Source organism: Pipistrellus hanaki, assembly GCF_964339955.1.
Source record: "Pipistrellus hanaki genome assembly, chromosome: 4".
Lineage (NCBI taxonomy): Eukaryota > Metazoa > Chordata > Mammalia > Chiroptera > Vespertilionidae > Pipistrellus > Pipistrellus hanaki.
This window is the reverse complement of record NC_140506.1, coordinates 91,593,654-91,614,222: the sequence shown is the minus strand read 5'-3', so window position 1 is coordinate 91,614,222 and position 20,569 is coordinate 91,593,654. Positions and strand designations below refer to the sequence as shown.

The 20,569-nt window shown below is 47.3% G+C and overlaps 1 protein-coding gene across 1 annotated transcript in view; it reads left to right on the top strand.

Annotated features, from left to right (window-relative positions):
- Positions 1-19,696, top strand: part of CRAMP1 (cramped chromatin regulator homolog 1) — a 77,266-nt gene extending 57,570 nt beyond the window's left edge. Inside the window, exons 12-21 of the mRNA XM_084882564.1 lie at positions 3,484-3,665; positions 3,754-3,828; positions 7,033-7,114; positions 8,073-8,177; positions 8,408-8,586; positions 9,244-9,312; positions 9,889-10,120; positions 10,881-11,045; positions 12,122-12,264; positions 15,639-19,696. Coding sequence (XP_084738690.1) covers positions 3,484-3,665; positions 3,754-3,828; positions 7,033-7,114; positions 8,073-8,177; positions 8,408-8,586; positions 9,244-9,312; positions 9,889-10,120; positions 10,881-11,045; positions 12,122-12,264; positions 15,639-15,803 — 1,397 coding nt within the window. The 3' untranslated portion in view covers positions 15,804-19,696. The remainder of the gene's footprint in view (positions 1-3,483; positions 3,666-3,753; positions 3,829-7,032; positions 7,115-8,072; positions 8,178-8,407; positions 8,587-9,243; positions 9,313-9,888; positions 10,121-10,880; positions 11,046-12,121; positions 12,265-15,638) is intronic.
- The last annotated feature ends 873 nt before the right edge of the window (positions 19,697-20,569 follow it).

Genomic DNA, 20,569 nt, shown 5'->3' with positions numbered 1-20,569 from the left:
CCCGCAGGTCTTCACCACCCTATTGTCCATGAGACTGTTTTCTTTTTTTAATATATTTTATTGATTTTTTACAGAGAGGAAGGGAGAGAGATATTAATAGTTAGAAACGTCGATGAGAGAGAAACATCGACCAGCTGCCTCTTGCACACCCCCTACTGGGGATGTGCCTGCAACCAATGTACATGCCCTTGACCGGAATTGAACCTGGGACCTTTCAGTCCACAGACCGACGCTCTACCACTGAGCCAAACCGGTTTCGGCAAGACTGTTTTCTTTACACCTAAAATATTCGAGTAAAGAAACCCAAGTTCAGGGAGTCCCAGTAATACAACACAAACCTTGGAAAGAGACGGTCTGACCTGCCAGTCCACTGTGTTCCTTGGCCCCAGTTGTATATCTGGGTGACATTTTAACTCAGAGTCCTTATTTGGGTTACTGGCTACATAAAACCAGGATCAGCCTGACTTGCTTCCCCGAGGCATCAGTTTTCCTTGCTTAGTTTTTTTGTGTTTTGTTTTGTTTTTTTATGTTCTTGAGGAAATAAATGTGTGTGTTTTTTTTTAAGTATATTTTTATTGATTTCAGAGAGGGAGAGGGAAAGACTGAACATCAATAATGAGAGAAAACCATTGATGGGCTGCCTCTTGTATGCCCCCTACTGGAGAATTGAGCCTACAACCCAGGCATGTACCCTGACCAGGAATCAAACCGTGACCTCCTGGTTCCTAGGTCGACACTCAACCACTGATTCACACCAGCCTGGCCTTGCTTAGTATTTTTATAGTAAAACAATAATTGCCATAGCTAGAATCCTGAATTTTAAAGGTAGAAAAAGAAATGTGCATGTGTTCTGCATCCCTGCCCTGTATGTCCCTGGTGTAAGGCTATGCAGCTGCGCTTGAGCCTTCCTTCCTCTCGACCAGCAAAGTCTTGTAACTCTTCCTGAGACTGACCTGACGAGATGGGGATACAGGGACAGTGGGGCTGAGGGCTGCACTGTTCCTATGTGTCTGTGGCCAAGAAGGCCTCCACCCCAGGCCTGAAGAGTTACAGGGACCTCTCTGTCCTGTCTCTGCAATGGTGACCAGCGTGCATCATACAGGATGCGAGGCGGTCCTGCCTCTGATCTTACCCTGGTCTAGATGAGTGCCCCAAAACCTGTAGTAACTTTTTGATTTTCAGCCTTTTACGTCTGATGGCATACATCAACTAATTACTGAAATTCTGTGGCACGGCAAAAAATACATGTTTTGCCAATCTGACCCCCCAAAAAATAATAATTTTGATTCATTCACATGGACAGATATTGTGTTGGCTGTTGTCATTGTTTTTATTTGACATTTTTAAGGGAAGAAGTTAGTGCCTCTGACTAAATACTCAAATATTGCATGTTTTAAAAATACTGTGGCAACAAATTTAAAAATTCCTGCTCTAGGGTTAGTTTTTGGTAAGTGAATTTTATTAGCATTATGTCTTTTCTAACTTACTGTGTTGAAAATAGCCCACCTGTGAAGTGCTCAAAGATTCCATTTCCTTGAGAACAGTTCATAGGGGCCTTTACGGAAACTGGGCTGCTGCTGTCAGGTTCTCCCCCCCTGCAGCTCTTAGTTTTGTTTTCTCCACCTTTATCCTGTTTCCTTGCTATAGTTCATGAGGACGCAGCAGCATACTTTGAATTGGTTGTTCTCACAGATATAGGCACTGTACTCGATAGTAGGGCTAGCTGGTAGACTGTTCTTTTTGCATTCTGTTTTTAAAATTTTCGTCCTAACCTGTTTGGCTCAGTGGATAGAGTGTCGGCCTGCGGACTGAAGGGTCTCGGGTTCGATTCCGATCAAGGGCATGTACCTTGGTTGCGGGCACATCCCCAGTGGGAGGGTGTGCAAGAGGCAGCTGATCAATGTTTCTCTCTCATCGATGTTTTTAACTCTCTATCCCTCTCCCTTCCTCTCTGTAAAAAGTCAAAATATATTTTTTAAAAATTTTTTATTTTTATTTTATGTACTCTTTAATATTCTCCCTCTTTCTTAATTAAGGATGCTTCTAGACCAGTGGTCAGCAAACCGTGGCTTGAGAGCCACATGCGGCTCTTTGGCCTCTTGAGTGTGGCTCTTCCACAAAATACCATGTGTGGGTGCGCATATACAGTGCAATTGAAACTTCATGGCCCATGCTCAGACTTCGGTTTTCAGCCTGGGCCAGTCTGTTTTGAAGAAGTGGTTCTAATACCGAGCTGAACTCAAGGGGCCAAAGAGCCTCATGTGGCTCGGGAGCCGAGGTTTGCCGACCACTGTTCTAAATTAATCCACCTGCAGTGCTAGAATCCATACTAGTGCTTAGTGGACCTGGTCTCTGGATACCATGAGTATCAGTGTAATCTCACAGATTTGCAGATTAAAAAAAAAGGGAAGGAGCCTGGCCAGTGTAGCTCAGTGGTTGAGTCTCAACCTAAGAACCAGGTCACAGTTTGTTCCCAGTCAGGGCACATGCCGGGGTTGCAGGCTCAATCACAGTAAGGGGTGTGCATGAGGCAGCCGATCCAATAATGTTTTCTTATCATTGATGTTTCTCTCTCTCTCCCTCTCCCTTTCTCTCTGGAATCAATAAAAATGTCTTAAAGAAGAAGAAAAAGGGAAGGAGACCAATTCTACCATGAATCAAGGGTGCTTTGCAGCAGCATCTATGATAATAAAAACAGCAGAGTTCCAAAATAGTGGTTCCTAAATAACTACTTTCTTTCCCTCTGTTTCTGGGTCGGTTTTTTGTATAATTAGAGATTTAGATCAGGCATCAGCAAACTATGACCCACGGCCTAGTTATAAATAAAGTTTTATTGGCACATGGCTGTGCTCACTAGTGCATACACATATTGTCTGTAGCTGCTTTTGAACTACAGCTGCAGAGTTGAGATTAGCAGAGGCTGCAGGCCCACAAAGCAATATTTATTATCTTTAAAGAGAGAGTTTACTGGCCTCTCTTTTACACTAGTTGTTCTGCTAGGGGTCTTCAAACTTTTTAAAGTGGGGGCCAGATCACGGTCCCTCAGAGATCTGGAGGGCCGGACTATATGAACTACTAATGCCTACTGTAACACCTCGGCTGCGCTCACTGCCCAAAAAACCTGGCGGGCCCGATTAGACTCCTCTGCGGGCCGCATGTGGCCCGCGGGCCGTAGTTTGAAGACCCCTGTTTCTAGCTCTGCAAAATGAATGCCTAGCTGCCTTTCCCACCGAGGATCAAACAGAATGGTAAAGTTTCTTTATCCTGTCAGGAAGAGCTATGAACTCAGGATGGAAACTAGAATTTCAGGGAGAAAGATGGAAAAGCAGGTTTTATGGACCTAAGAAAAAGGGAACTCCTTTCTAGGAAATGGAACAGGTTGTCAGGAATTTTTCTTGGTTTTCTTTCCAGGAGAACTCCATTCACACTGGAGATGTTGCTGGGTGAGGGTAGTTCTATTCACTTTCCCTTCTCCTTTTCTAGGTTTGAGAAACCCTCCAAGACCCCTCTTGGTGGCTGGTTCCTCCAGTACAGGAAGCAGTGACTCAGATGGTGGCCTTTTTGCTGTCCCAACAACTTTGCCACCCAACAGCCGACATGGGAAGCTCTTCTCTCCTAATAAAGAGACAGAATTGACTTTCCTTCAGCACCTGAACTCCATCAGCGTAAGTGCAGGGAATGCGCCCCTCTGCTTGCCTGCAGACCGTGTTTGCTGTGAAAACACTCAGGGACTGAGCACTGTTTTCCTCATAGATGCAATCGGATTTCTTCTTGCCAAAGCCCCGGAAACTGCAGAACCGGCACCTACGGAAGCCTCTGGTGGTCCAGGTCAGAAACACTGGTCAGGTTTGCTTAGCTGGGCTCCCCCTGGCCAAGCTGCCCGACACACTGATTTTCTCCCGTGTCTTGAGTGTTCAACTGAAATGGATAATCCCTGCCACTTTCTTCCTTCTTATGAATAGGATAAATAAAGGAATAGCAGTGACCCTTACTGTACCTGAAAATAAAGATAATCTTACCCTGGCCTCTTTGCTCAGTGGTTAAGAGTGTTGGCTCTCGATCTGAAAGGTCACGGGTTTGATTCCAGTCAAGGGCACGAAACTCATTTGCAGGGTAAATCCCTGGCTCTGGTCAGGGTGCATGCAGGAGGCAACCAATAGATGTGTGTCTCTCACATTTATGTTTCTCTCCATCTCTCCCCCACCCTTCCAGGCTCTTAAAAAAAAAAAAAAAAAAAAGGAACAATATCTTCGGGTGAGGATTAACTAAACAAAACAAAGAAGATAATCTTTATATAACAAAAACCGCTTGCAAAAAATAAAGTTTGGGACTCCTAAGAATGTTTTGGATTGGGATATATTTGAGGATGCTCAGAACGTCTCTTTGTAAATATGTAGTCAGTGGAAGCAGTTGGTAAGGTGTATGGATAGGCCATAACGATAAACCCTGGTGGATCTGTAGATGACATATGCAGACCAGAGAGGGAGATACAGGAATGAGACACACGTGAGGAAAAGGGCAGTTTATTTGGAACTAAAAGGATAAAAGAGGTCAAGTGGAAATTCTAGTATGACTTTGGGCTTAGAAAGTTATTAATGTGCATTGTTTTGGGATTAATGCATAGGTCTCTTTTGTTAGACCCTTAGAAATATTTTGAGATTAATTTATATAGAAATGAGAGATTGCATGATGGTCCTAGGAAGGAAGATGTATTCTAAAGCCCAACTGGGTGTGTATGTGTAGACTACAAGTCTTGAACAATGCAGGGGTAAGGGTTGCTAACCTCCTGCAGTCAAAAATCTGTGTATAACTTTTGACTCCTTCAAAACTTAAGTTGTCCCTCAGTATCTGCAGGGGATGCGTTCCAGGATGCCCAACGGGCACCAAAATCTATGGATACTCAAGTCCCCTATATAAAATGGTGTCAGTCAATACATATAGTCAGCCCTTTACATCCGCGGACTCCCAACAGTTACTTGAAAACAGTACAGGTAGTTACTGAAAAAAATACATGTATAAGTGGACCCGCACAGTTCAAACCTGTGTTTTAGGGCCAACTGTAATTTAGTGTTAATGCATTGATTTTAGCATATTTGATTATTTTAGCAGCTTTATTGATATATAACTCATGTAGTTACCCATTTAAAGTGTACAGCTCCATGGTTTTTCATAGGGTTGTGCATCACCACTATCTAATACCAGAATGTTTTCATCACCCGAAACAGAAACCCTGTACATATTACCTGCATTGCCCCTTTTGTCAGTCCCTGGCAGCCACAAATCTACTTTTAGTCTCCGTTGATTTGCATGCTCTGGGCATTCATATAAATGGGATCACACACAATATGTGGTCTTTCCATTTACTGTTTTCATTAAGCATTTAATTAGTCAGTCATTTATTTCCCTACTGCCCACAGCTGCTTTCACACCACCAGGGTGAAGATGAGTACAGAACATATGGCCCCAAAGCCTAAAATGTTCCTTACGTAGTTAGTCCTCTCAGAAAGTGCGTTTGGAGCAGAGCTGGCACGTCCGCAGCTCTCACCTGGTTAACTGGTCACCCTGCCGCCGCAGCAGCAGCAGCAGCAGCAGCAGCAGCAGCAGCAGCCAAGCAGACCTCATGTCGAGGTTGCAGCCCCAGTGACACCTCCTCTACTCTTTGCCAACACTTCGGGGGTGCCTCTGAGGGGCACGGAGATAGATGCCCCTTGTGCATTAGTGGAGATGCAGCTGTGCCCCAGAGCCACTTTTTGGTTGACATATACTTTCTGTTAATGTTTTACTTCGATGAATAACAGTTTGAGCAATTAATATAATTTATTATTTTAAAAAGTTTTTTATTTGATTTTTAGAGAGGAAGCAGGATAGCGGGGAGAAAGAAAGAGAGAAAAAACAATTTGTTGCTCCATTTAAATTGGTTGATTCTTGTATGTGCCCTGACCGGGGATCAAATCCTCAATCTTGGCATATTAGGATGGATGATGCTCTAATTGAGCTACTTGGCCAAGGCTAATATAATTTCTTTAAATGGTGTTCTTCACATTAGACCTTAGTTATTCATACACTAGAGGCCCGGTGACTGAAATTTGTGCAGGGCGGGGTCCCGTCAGCCTAGCTTGCACCCTCTCCAATTCGGGACTTCTTAGGGGATGTCCGGCTGCCAGTTTAGGCCCAATCCCTCTCAAAAATCCAGGACCTTTGGCTCCTAACTGCTCACCTACCTTCCTGTCTGATTGCCCCTAACTGCCACCACCCCCCCCCCCCCGCCAGCCTTGTTGCCCCCCAGAGCCTGCTGTTCAGTCATTTCGTCGTCCCTCACTTACCACCACCACCCCCACCCCACCACCCCACCAGCCTTGTCACCCCAGGCAGCCTCCTGGTCATTACTGTTACTCTGATGGCGTTCTAGACAATTTGCATATTATTAGTATAGATAGGAGTCCTGGGCAGACAGGGAGGAGTGGGCACTGGGACTTTGAGATGGGGTGGAAGGCCTCAGGCCTTTAGCCTGTCAGTGTCATAGGCAGTAACTTTATTTTTACACCCCTAATTTGAGGAGGCACAGAATAAGTGAATTTTTTTTAATAGTCCACATAGAGTAGTTATAAATATATATATATATATATATATATACATATATATATATATATATATATATATACACACACACACATATATATATATATATATATATATATATATATATATATATATATATAATTACTTGCATTCCATCCAAATCCAGAAGAACATTCTGAATGAACAGTCGATGGTTCTGACATTCCTCCAGTTTCCCTGGGGGAAGGTTTGATCCCTCGGGATTTTTTTCAGAGGACCCAGTGTTCAGAGCTTGCTGGGTCCACGGGACATAGCTATCCTCAGACTGTCCCAGGCGCCCTTGTGTTATTAGTCCTAGAACCCAGAACCATCTGCGTACAAACTCAGCTCACTGTTGTCTGGAATATCTCTTTGTAAGTCTTTGCTAGTTTCCTGAGTGATTTTTAGTACCTGATTGGCAGTTTCCCTCCACAGAGAACCCTGCTTCCTAGACCTTCTGAAAACCAGTCCCACAACGTCTGCTCCTTCTCTATCATGTCAAATTCCTCCATCACCGGTAAGCACTGGATCTCCTGGGGTTGGCTCTTCACTCCTTCCTTTCATGTGGCCTCGTCTTTGGGGGTGACAGGCATTTGCTTTGATGGCTATTGGGGTGGCATTTGCAGCATTCCTTTGTCCATTCTGTCAGCAGAGACTGAGTGTGGCCCTGAGCCAGGCAGGCATGGCCCTCTGACAGGTGGAACGCAAGCAGCTTCCCCCCTGGGCTCAGGTAGCCGTGTTAGGGATGCTTTGTTAGTTCAGTCCACCCTCTCTGTATAATGTCCGTTATTTTGTTTTGAGTTTGTTTTGGTTTGTTTGGTTTTTGTGTGTTGTTTTTTTGTCAGACATTTTAGGGGGGAAATGTACAACTCGGGCCTTCATAGATAGGTCTCTAAGGTCAATGGGAGCACTGGCTCTTTGAAGTAAATTTTCTTACTTCTGTGAGAATTATTCAGTGAAACATAACTCTGATTTAGCTTTTAAATCAGTCTTGATTTTCACGTTTCAGACTGACTGACTGCTGGACCCATTCAGCTGTTTATTGCTTTTTCTCGTGCCTTCTTTTCATCTACAGAAAGCCTAGTAGGAAAGAGCCTAATTGCAGAGGCAGAATCTTAGTCCAAGATTTGATGCTCTTGCTGCTTCAGAGGAGCTTGTAGCTTCGCTTTGTGTGCATCGTCCTTAAAGGGCCATCCCCAGAGGATGACACTGCTGACAGCACCCTTTTCAGCAGCCCCACGAGCCACAGTGGTGCTGTCATCATGGGTGCCGGAGCTTTCTCCTCATTGGGGGCCTGTTTGACCTCTGACTTCCCCAAGTTAGCATGTTTTGGGGATGTTCAATGGTGTTGCCTTGGCTCAGCTTCCATGGTCCCAACTGGCTGTGACGCCAACCCTGTGCAGTACCCGCCATGCAGTCAGAGGGCACTGGGGCAAGTGGGCTTGACGCGGCTGCTTCTGTTTTTGTCCTCGCAGGTAGAGGCTCATTCCGGCCCATCCAGTCTTCCCTCACTAAAGCGGCTCTGTCTCGGCCGATCATGCCCAAGGTCCTTCCTCCTCAGGCCACAGGCCACCTGGCCAGTAAGTTTCTGTGACTGGCATGGTGACAAGACACCATGTGAGGCTTGTGAATGATGTCTCTGTTTTCTTCTTTCCCCAAACCATGCTCTCAGTATCCTCCAGAGAAAACAGGAAATCTCTTTCCCTTGCCTTGAAATGAGGCGAGAGGGAGCGGCTATTCCTGGCCCGCTGTGGAGTATGTTTGGGGGTGTCAGTAGAGCTCCCATTGGCAATGTCTTTTCTGTTGCCAGGTGCTGTCGACTTAGCAGCCACAAGTGCCGGCATCATCCCCGGGAGCCCCCTCCCTGTCTTGGATGCTGAGGGTTTGTCTGGCATCTCTCCACTGTCTTCAGATGAGGCAACGGCTACCCTTTCGGGTCAGGACTCCGCTGGCGCCCTCCAGAATGGAGACCCCCTCCCCACTGTGGGGGTGAGTGTTTAGAAGGGCTTCTTCGAGTTACCACCAGCTTTCAGGATGGGTTGGTCACTCTCGGGATGGGAGCTGAGATAATGGGGCTGATGTCATGCTGGACCCTAATTCTGCCTCACGAGTGGGAAGGGCCTGATGGACCGGAGGGGAGTCACAACCAGGGAGGCTGGGGCGTGCGTGAGCTCTGCGTGGCTCGGGGGAACCATGGAAGGAGAGAGAGTGGGGACTGGTTTGCTGGGTGACACTGGAGAATCCAGAACTGAGATAAGCAAGATCTCTATGTTGGCAGACTTCTCAGGTGTCAGCTTGGTTAACCAAGTGGACCAGCAGTGGGCCTAGTGACCCCTGACTGCCACTTCTCTCCGATTCTCTCAGTGCTCTGGTTTCACGGCCAGCCCGGCCTGAGGACTATGAGGTTTTGAATTGATAATCTTAAGTGCAATGACTTCCTGGCCCACTTTCTGGAAGAAGTGAGCTTGCTTGTCTTCACAGGAGGAGATTTCCAACCTAGACCTCAATGGGTTCCTGTAATGGTGGCTGTGGGGAAGCCGGGGAGTGGAATGGCTCTTGTCTCAGGAGCTTAATAGCCATTGGGCATAGAGTTCTGGCATACTGATTGTAAGGCTCTTAGGCATTCACGGTGATCTTTTCTTGCAGGGTACAAGCGATCCATTCATCAGCATCCCCTCGAGGCCTGAGCAGGAGCCAGTGACGGAAGGTTTCCAGGTAGAGTGTGCTGTTGGCTGCTGAGCAAAATAGCTGCCCCAGAGCCCCCCTCCAGTGCTGAGTCCCCGGCTCATGGTCTTGCCAGCAGACCTAGCCTCCCTGCTGTGAGTAGCCAGGATGTGACAAGGACACTCGGCTATCCAGGGGTTTTATCCTCCGGTTCTCTAGATAGAAGGAGCACTCATTTTCCGTCTCAGGTTTCTTCTCTTCCACGTGGCTGGCTGATTCAGACACAGTTCTGGAAGATCAGTTTCTTGGGCTAAGGGGAGATCATCAACTGGCAGTGCCTAGAAGCCTGGGTGTTACCAGCTGTCTTGCTGGCAGGGAAAGCAGGTCCAGATGTCCTGGGCACCATGGCCAAGGCCCCCAACTGGCCTGGCCTTCCAACTCTGAATCCCCAGAGTAGTTTCTGGAGAAGTTAATGTGTTTCTTACTAAAAAGGAAGAGGTGTCTTCTATGGTCATCACCTCTCTGTTCACTTGCCCATCACTTGGTAATCATCTTTTGGGGTTGATTTTTCCTGAATTCAGGGATTGATTGGTCCATTGTATCTGAACAATGCCCCTCTCCCACCAGGGCTCACCTGTCCTCTCCTTACCTGAGCTAGCCAAGGCTCCTCTGCACAATGGGCTTTCCGCCCAGTTGCCCTTGGCAGAGGGCTCCAGCACTCGGCTCTCTCCGCCTAACGTGTCTGCTCTTCTGGACATCTCCCTGCCTGGCCCGCCTGAGGACGTGCTCTCGCAGGGAGAGCCTGCCACTCAGATCAGTGACTCCATCATTGAGATCGCCATCAGCTCTGGCCAATACGGTAAGGAACAGGCTGCCCCTGCACACCCTTCTTGGAACCAATTCCCCTTTAGGACAGGGGATGCAGGCTTGTCCTTGACCTCCCAATGAGCATTTGCCAAACCTGCTGGGTATGTTCCCATTCCACTCCCACTTTACCTGCCACCTACATGGCCTTGCCCAGCAGAGGCAGAGGCAGCACCGGTGAACAAGGTACGGATAGGACCAACAGCTGTGTGTGCTCATGGCCTTGAGACCAACAGGATTAGATGGGCCGTTGTCCTAGTTAGTCATGAATCTAGGTGGATGCCTTTGGGTTTTGCAAGTTCGAGGAGGGGGTTGGATTTGTATCCTGGTAGCAGTGGTGTGGTTGGCACTTGCTGGTATGATTCAGGCCATGGATTCAGTTTAAACTGAGTTCACAGGCTAGTAGTGAGTGGCTTTGGGCAGGTCACCCCTCATTTGTGAACTGGGAATAGCATGTAATTCACAGGGCTATTGTAAGCAGCCATGAGAGGATTTAGGTGAAGCCCTCGGCATAGTGCCTGGCTCATTAGTGATAGCTGTGGCCATTGTCGTTGTCGTTCCCTAAGATGGGTATGTGTTCCCGCTGCAGGGGATCCCCTCCGCAGATCAGTGTTGTTCGTCATCTGTGGGGATCCCGGACCTCCAGAGGTCAGGGGCACACGGCTGTGCTGACGCGCTGCCTTAGTGGTAGGTTGGAGAAGCAGAGTGCTGTTCACCCCCATGTGGCGTCTCTGACCCAGGATTTTGGTTGACAGGTGAAGGAGTTCCTCTTTCTCCAGCAAAACTAAATGGCAGTGACAGTTCCAAGAGTCTTCCTTCGCCATCCAGCAGCCCCCAACCAGACTGGATTGCCTCCCCGACCCATGACCCCCAGTGGTGCCCCAGCGACCCCACGGACTCGTCCCTCGGCAGCTTGTTTGGTGAGTGTCTGTGGGGGGTGCTCAGGTCTCTGTCCCAGACCAGCAGGGACGAGCAGGGCTCCACATGGTGAACTTGGTGGGGTCTAGAGTCTGGATTGTCCTTGCCACCTGGCAGAACTCCCACTAGGACTGTTTGCTTGTTTTCCAGGGTTTATTTTTCTGCACCATTTACATTTGGGAGAATGTCCAGACCTCCTGTGTACAGTTCACTGAGCTCTGGCACACATGACATTCTTGTAACCCACAGCCCAGTTGTGCTGTAGCCCACGTCCATCTCCCCACACAGTCCCCTGTGCTCTTCTCTAGTCCGGCCAGCTCTGCTCTTCCCACCATCGGCAGGGTAGAAGAAATTGGCTTCCCTCTTTCTGTTCTCAGTGAAGTATTCTGATGTGGACAGAAACCTGGATGTGCATGTGCTGTCTTGTGACATGCTGACCAGTTTGGCACCTTCACGGGATGTGTTCATCCTCGTTGGGCACCAGGCGTCCGTGTGATGGGGAGGGGATGTTAGGGAAAGACACGGTGATCTCAGTGTCTTACGTAAGAGGGGCTCCAGGACACGTTTGGGATTCATGCGCTTTGCATTTTTAGAGCACAGCCAGTACTGCAGCCCCAGAGGGGATGTACTGTACACATGTTGGACAGGGTCAGTACCTTGTGTGGACGCCACACGTGATGGCCCAGAATGTGGGTCTGGCTGGGTGATGCAGGGAGCCAGCACCCGATGAGTGTTTCCTATTAGAAGAGGTCCGTAGAACAGTACGGATCTCTACAAAGTCAAGTACAAATCGTGAAGAATGGGAAACCACATTACATGGTGGTGGGAGTGGTGACTGGACAGTGGAGCACTGAGGGCCCCTAAAATATGAGGGCTACTTGCATGTGCTTCTGAGGACCCTCCAAGGCTCCTCATTTGAGAAAAGCCGGGTTGGCTACAGCTCCACACCAAGCACTGTGTGCACGCGTGCAGATCAATGTTTGTATGGGCCTGGCGAGGGAACCTCCAGCCCTCAGGTTTCTTCCCTCATCTGGAGCTGACCAAGCCATCTCAGGGCTGATCCTCCTTCTCTTGGCAGCGAGCTTCATCTCGGAGAAAGGCCGAAAGATGCTGCCGACTCCAGTGGGGACCCACAGTGGCACCTCCCTGCTGGGCCCCAGCCTGCTAGATGGAAACTCGAGAGACTCGTTTGTGTCCAGATCCCTGGCCGATGTGGCAGAGGTAAGCACACAATCTTATGCCCTTAATTCCAGAGGTGGCCAAGTCCCTCAAGCATACCTGTTTGTTATTAAGAATTTTTCATCAAGATGTTAAAACCAGGGGCCAGCACATGTACATCCAGGTTTCTGGCTTCTGAGAAGGGAAATTCTAGTGGCAAACAACAAAGTAATAGCTGAGCTCTGAAGGCGTCAAAAGCTGGGATTTCAGGGCTGACTGTGGGGGCTCTGCAGGCGACCAAAGCAGGGATTGGCTCTCATTGTGGCCTACACCAGCCGCTTGACCTCAGGCAGGTAATGCTGCCTCTGTGCGGGGCTGATGCCATTGGTAGAAGAGTAAAGAGCACTTGTTAGGTGACTTTGTCATCACTGTTGGTACCTGACAGGAGAGGGCCTTCAAACAGCCCCTCCCTGTGTCGTTACTTTTGCTGCCTCCCAAGCAGGAGAATGGATTCTGCAGGAAAGGCACAGATACTCCCTCGGGCTCCTCTCATGGTAAGGGTGATAACAAAAATCACATAATGGCAGACCCTCGATGTGCAGGCAAGGCTCAGTTTGTGACCCTCATCTTTGAACCAGGATGCAGTTGTCCCTCTTTCTTAAGCCAAGCTATCTGCTCATGTAGCCACCCAGGCTCCATCCAACATGTCATGAGTGTTGTTTGAGCAAGAAAGGCTTGCAAGGATGTGCACTTATTGAAGGAGGAGAGACAGGTACATTTAATTATAAGGCAAGGTATGAAGTAACATGTGCTGAAATAATAATTTAGGCAGAGGATATGCTTAAAATGAAGAGATTCCACATGTAGAATGCCACATGGACTTGGTCCTATTGTTAAAGTACTGGAGCAGCATTCCCAAATCCTGGCTCCCTGAGATGCCAAGCTGTTGGTAGGTGTCCTTCGGGGTTTTATATTTAATAGTAAGTCTAGTGGCCCAGTGCACAGATTCATGCACATTGAAAGGACATTAATTGGAAGGTGGCTGGCAGGACAGGACTGGGCAACATGGGCTAGACATGTCCTGGAGCCAACCTCCATGGTCCTCCCTGGCCAGCCGCACCTGGGATGGTGCTGTGGCTCAGAGGGCATCTATGGAGTGAGTGGGGTCCCTCTGGCAGGTGGGGTCCCTTGGCTTGGCCTATGGAGATCAGGCTGAAACTGGCTCTCCGACATTCCCTGAGTGGTCAGAGTGTGAGAGGGCACTCTGCAAAGTTGCTGTCATAGGGTTTGGAACACAAACACAAGTGTGCAGTAAACCAGATTTGGGGCCAATAGTGCCCCAGCAACAACATAACCCATGGCCAAAGATTTGCGGGGCTCTGCGAGGAATTGGGCTCCCTACTCTCTGGTTTCAGGGTGCATCACCCGTGAACTGTCACTGCCAAGTCACTGCAGCTTGGCAGCTCCTTCATTGAGCATCTGCCCCCTGGTGGTCAGTGCGCATCACAGCGATCAGTCAGAGGGTCCGGCACTTAGCATATTAGCCTTTTATATATATTGATTCTTGTGGTGTCCCATGACCTCCTCAGCTCTCAGTATCCTGATGTGAGTTTTAATATCTGAGGAGCTTGTGGGAAGGCTTTTTGGAGGATTCTAAGCCAGCCCGTAGCATGAATGGAAATTTCACCTAAATACAAACTAAACAGAGTAATATAGTACAATACATTTCCTCCCCCTCAATGAGCGTTTCTGTGGCCATAGAGCCTTTGTTGAGAGAACAGCTTGTGACTGTAATGTCCACACGAGGCTGGTCTCTTTTCCTTCCTGTGTCTGTGTGGACATTGTTTATAAGCCCTGGCTCCTGTGGAAGTGGCCACTGCACAAACATCCCAAAACGACACACCTGGACCCGCTGCAGAACACCTTGGACTTGTTAGAAGGCAGACTCTTGGGCCCGTCCCAGCGTCAGAGAACCAGAACCTGCATTTCTAACACGATCTCTGGGTGGTCTTTGTGGCTCACAAAGGTGAGCAGCACAGAACAAAGACGGGTACTATTTATGAACTAAATCCATAGCTAGTAACATATTTACCTCCAGAAATAGCAGTTGTTTAACACAAAGATCTGACCAAGAACTCTCCAACTCAAAAAACATGAGTGTCTTTTTTAGATACTGATAGTCCTTATCATCTAGAAGTGCATTCTGAAATGTGTCGGCTGAAATGATCTGATGTTGGGATTTGAACAAAATTGATGGGAGCAAAGAATGGGTGGGAGACGTGGGCCTAGATGGGCCATAGATTGATGAAGTGGGTGATGGATATGTGGGGAGAAAACAGTCGCTATTCTACTTTTTTCCTTCTTTTTTAAATCCTCACCTGAGGATATTTTTTTCCAGACAGAGCAGAAGGGAGGGAGGTGGCTTGGGGGGAAGGGAAGAACGATGTGAGAGAGATAAATCAATTCGTTGCCTCCCGCATGTAACCCAGTTGGGGAGGGGTATTGAATCCACAACTGAGGTGTGTGTTCTTGACAGGGAATCAAACCTAAGACCCTTTGGTCCACAGGCCAACCCTCCAACCTCTGGGCCAAACTGCCAGGGTTTGCTCTACTTTTTGAAAACAAATTTAAATTTGTTTTATATTTCTCACAATAAAAGATTTAAAATTCGGTTCAGGCTCTACTCAGAATTTTCCAAGGCTTATTATCTCATTATATCATGCAATTTGTTCATGATGTGCCAGGCACTGCTGCAGGAACTGAGTGAATGAAGCAAAGGCCCGTCCTCATGCGGCTTTCACTCCAGCAGTTGAGGAAGACAGTAAATCCTGAAGACTGTACTGCAGGATGTTTCATGTTTTTGTCCACAGAAAAAAAATCCCAGTACCCAAGGCCCCGCTATACACACTTAAGTCTCTCTCTCATTCAGCGGTTGTGCTTACGGTCACATCCACCAGCTTTCTTGTTTCTGGAAGGGCCTTTGCACTTGCTGTTTCTTCTAATAGGAATGTGCTTCCCGTTTCCCCCATGGCAAACTCTGTCCCCTTTCTCCTCTTACGTCTCCTACAGGCCACCCCGCAGTTTCTGCTTTCCACTCTGCTGCTGGCCTGTTTGTTTGACTGTCTTCCCAGACAGATCTCATATAAAGAGAAGCACTGCTCTGCTCCCGGCAACCAGCTGTGCCAGGCTCACAGTAGGCTCTCCTGCACACTTGTCAAAACATTGAGAGTTCAAAACAATGGGCGATTCTGAGACTCTCCCCAGAGGACTAGGCCACCATTACATGGCAAGTCGATGGGAGATTCCAATCCTCACCATAGAGAGACCCAAGTTCATTCACCTTCTCCTGGAAGTCCTGATGGTGGCGAGTCTCCTCCAGTCTAGGTGGCAGGCCACCACCAGCTGATTTGGTTTTACCTTGTGTCCTCTGCCCACAGGTCGTGGATTCCCAGCTGGTGTGCATGATGAATGAAAACAGCGTTGATTATATATCTCGATTCAACGACTTGGCCCAGGAGCTGTCCATTGCTGAGCCCAGCCGCCGAGAGGTTCTGTTTGATGGCAGTGGAAGTGGCCCCCCTGTCAGTGACCTATCCCAGTGAACATACAACGTGCCTCGCGGTGGGGGCGTCCTGGAGGCGTCAAAGGAGAGCTTACAGGGCTGGTGGTCCAGTCCTCAACTGTGATAGGTGTGGAGAAAATACAAATCAAGCCCAGGACCCCCAGAAGATGGTCAGAATAGAGACATCTCTGCACCCCAGAATACACAAAATGCTAGAAGCTATATCCCAACGGGGAGAGGGCAGTAGTGGCCCGAGAGATGAGGACGAGTCCTGGAGTGTCATACATCACCGGCATTGGAGCCATTCTTCGCCAGTCGTGGGATCTCACATTGGGGTCTGTGTAATGACCCCATTTCTGCCCTTGCATCGGCCTTGGTGGTTGTGTTGGACAGTTTAGTGGGTTTTCTTTCTGGAAGCTAAAGGGGAGGGGTGTGTGCCCCAGCCGAGTCGTTGTGCCCTGGGGAGCTGTAATCTCCTGCTCTCTCTAAGGATGCTCCAGGTCACGGCTGCATTCTTTCTGCCAACCCTGTACCACACTTTGCTTCTCTGCAGAGTGATGATGGGAGGGGGAGACGGGACAGCTGGGTCTGGCCTGGGCTTTGCCTGGTGGTATCTGTACCCTAAGACAGGGGACACTGATCACAGGACAGCAGAAGGGTTCCAGGACAGCGTAACTGGAGCCATCACCTCAGAAATGCTGATCCTTGCCTGGTGCTTTCCTATCTAGATGTGCTTTCTGAACAGGACAGGGGGCGGAAATCATGTCTTGTCCAGGTTAGATGGACTTCAGAAAAGAATCCTGCTAAGCTGGTTGGAGAATGTTTTTCTTGTGTTTTAAGAATTAGACAATGAGAAGGTAAACCAGTTTAGTTGGTTTCCTTCTTGCATCCATCTACAAGTTTATTCTTAGGTGATCTATAATGCTACTTCTCTTTATTGGGACAATCCTAAGCACTTGTTTAACACAATTAGGACTTTCCTGAAGAGTCCTTGAATTTCTGATGTGTTTCTCTTTAGCATCCGAGACAAATGTACTTTGCCGGGGGATTTCTTTTCTTCAGTCTTCTCTTCCTTTCATTGGCTCAGCGCAGAGCACACTGTGATTTGCAGGTTTAATCCCCCATGTCTCCTTTTGCCCAGTGGTCTCTTACTTTGCTCCTCCCTGTTCAGGGAATGCAGACGAGGATCATACATCCTGATGCAGTGGGAGCCCTACCACATCCCTGTACTGTACTCAGTGAGCCTCCTTGGGCGACCAGTTGTCACCACTGCAAGTAGTCCAGTGTCCAGTTCTTCCCCAGAATGGAGCTAACAAGGTTCCCGTGTTTGCTCAGCCTTGGGAAACTCAATGCTTAATTCACTCTTCAGCCACATTATGTGAGGCCAGAAGCCAGTGCTCTTGTGTTGGACTAGTAATTCCTGAGCCACCGTCCCACCTGCTGCTTCACCCTCCCCCAACAGCCAGGATCATCCACCTGAACCAGCCTTCGTTTCTGTTGTTCACCATTCCTCTTCTCCTGACTGGTGGAATGTGGCAGCTCTTGATCCTCCACAATGGCAGGAGCAAGGCAGTCCTGGTCCTCTCCAGAGTCTTCTCCACAGTGAGAGAGCAGCCTGTGCGGAAAGGAGAGGAAAGGTCGTGTGTGTGTGCAAAGAGTGGACACTCTTGACCCCATTGTCTCACCAGCTGTTTGCAGCCCTTTTGCTCCCAGGCATGGAGGAAACAAGACAGTTGGCTTTTAGGCAATAGCTTCTTTTCTTTGTTTCAATTGTTTCTGAAGCTTTTGCCTCTAATGTGGCTTCCTTTTAGATCTGGTTCTAGGCACCAACATCACCAAAAAAAAAAAAAAAGCCTTCTAAGCTCTTAGGAAAAGTCTCAAAGCTCTGGAGATATGAAAGAAAGGGATATACTACCACTTTATTAAGAGATATAGACAGCATTGAACCAGAGTATTTTTAAGCTACCTGTGTTTTGTGGTCAATATATCAGCTTTCTGAAATTAGCACCTTATATTGAGCTGAACAATATCAGGATCGATCTCTCTCTCACTCTCCGGGCATCTGACTGTGTTAGGTCTGCAGGAGGATAATAGACCACGCAAGTTTAGGCCATGACTAGCTTCCTCATATTCCTCCCCTGTCTGGGACCAGAACCCCAAGTAACATTAGAGCTGTATGTGATGCCCAATGGCAGTGTCTACTGTGCCGGAGACAGTAGGGATCCCGAGTTGCTTGTTCATCAGGGTCACCTCAAGGCAGTCTAGTTGGTAGGTTGGCACCTGTCACCCAGTGACATCTAAAAGGAGAAAAACTCTGGAGACTCGGATCAGCTTTTGTAGCTATTTAGCTGCAGCCCCTGCCTGGGCTTCTGGTGTAGCATCCATTTGGGAGTTACCTGACTGGCCAGTGTCATTCAGTGGGGAAGGGGGCCAGGGAGGAAAGTAGACTGACTCTTCTCACCTCTAATAAAACTCACAAAATTCCAGAGAATTCTGCTGCTTCCCTAGCAACCAGAGAAGTGTGTATGTGACAAGCCAGTTCTCCAGGTATAACCCAGGTGTGAGACTCAAAGCTTCCCTGTTTACTTAAATTTAGAAATTGGCAAGTTAAGGGATGGTGGGTATGTTGTATATTTGCTGGGGAAGAAAAGCTCTATTGACCTGTAGATGTTTTTTAAGTGGAATCCTTTTCAACTCAAAACAGATATGAAAAGCAAGGTGAAGAACACACACACAAACTAATTGTTAAAGGCTGGCATTTTCAAAAGACCCAAGCTTCCCAACTGCTGCATCTTTCTCTGCCTTTCCAGTGGAAGTCGACAGTCTCAGTATGCACCTGTGGCTTCCTTGTGCATTTGAGCATGTTATAATTAAGAATCGATCAGTTTCTGAGAACTATTTCCATGGTCACTCTAATGCTTGGCATCTTTTTGCTGATTCATCTTTTATAAAGACTGAGATTGTCTCTGGTCTCAATGGAGTTGGTGGTGTAGCCTTAATTCTTATTGTGACTATCCAGTGGTTAGCATTTTCTTCTTTAGAAAATGCAGGGGCAGATCGAAGTTTATGGTTCCACCTAAGGTTTAGATCACATTTTTTTATTTCTCTGTATCTTCTAGGTGTGGAGCACTTGCTCTGGGAGCGGGGATAATTGGAAACATTTCATAAGTTGATCTACTTGCTTTCCTACATCTGGGTTCTCAGCCTCAGAGTCCTGCTCTTTCTGTGTCACTATCATCCTGTGTCACTACTGACGGGTTTCCTTTTCAGTGTAATAGCTTTTTTACCATCCAATCCAAACCTGTGCAGAGAAAAGTTATGAAATAGAAACACTGGAAATAAGCGGACGAGAACAGCAGCTGCTGTGGGTTTTTGTTGTTGAAAACTTTGAGACCTATCACATGCATTTGTGAGGAAATAGTGCACTTTGTCTTAGCGGGGAAAGAAAGAAACCACAGCAAACCTTTCCTGATTGTCAAATCTCTCTCCTAACCCCACAGTAATTTGTAAGTCATGTTAAGTCAGTTCAGTCTTGGAAGCACTACAGCAACCTGTACCTGCATTCTGTAACAGGATAACCGGCTCCAGAGCTTCTGGTCTAGGCAGCAGAACTTCCTGCTGTTTCTTTTAATAATCGTTAAGCCATATCATCTAAGGTTTTCGGCTTGTTTGAGATGTGAATTTGTTTAATAGATAATAAATATACATATACAGTGTATGTATAAAGCGGAATGCCTGTCCTTCCTGATTACTTTTGTACCATATTGTAAATTACATTATTTATTCTTTACCAATTTTGGGAATAAAAGGTGTTTTGGTTATTTAATATAATAAACAAAAGCTGTTAAACTTCTTATGTTTAAATTTCCAGTTTAACTTGTAAATCTGTTTTTATTATTGTGCATAAATACATACTAATACTTGATCTAATAATTATTGTTTCTGCCTTTTTCTTGTGTTAACTTTTTTTTTAAAAAGACTTTTTTATTGATTTCAGAGAGAAAGGGAGAGAAACATCAGTGATAAGAGAATCATTGATTGGTTGCCTCCTGCTCCACCCCTATTGGGGATGGGCCCTTGGCCAAAATCAAACCTCGGACCCTTAAGTCCACAGGCCAACACTCTATCCATTGAGCCAAACCAGCTAGGGCTAGACACAGTGCAAGTTGGTTACACATTGTCCTTTGCACTGAAAGGCTGCAGGTTCAATTCCTGGCCCAGGCACATACCTGGGTTTCAGGTTCTATCCCACCTCATCCTTAGGGGAACTGATAAATGTTTCTCTCTCATGTTGATATAGTATATATCTAAGCATGTACACTGGTGTGGATTTAAAAAAAAAACAAAACCCTCAACCTAACCGGTTTGGCTCAGTGGATAGAGGGTCAGCCCTCAGACTGAAGGTCCGGGATTAAATTCCAGCCAAGATCACATACCTACGTTGCAGGCTCAAACCCCTGCCCAAGTCTGGGCACGTGTGAGAAACAACCAATCTATGCCTCTCACATCCATGTTTCTGTCTCTCCCCCTCCCTTCCACTCTCAAAATCAATGGGAAAATATCCTTGAGTGAAGATTAACAACAAAAAAGCTCAAGTGCTTTTCATTGGGTGATATCTCAGAATAGATGGGTTGTCTGCGGTGTAATTTAGCAACAGAACACTCCCAGTTGTGTGTTCTGTTCTTTTGAGTCACAAATAGGGAACTGGCGCAATTTACCCCTTGCTCTCATTTCCGAGTAAGTCTTTCTATGAGGCCCTTCCACCCCCTAGGACTGATCAGGACAGGAACTGCTGAATCCCTGAAC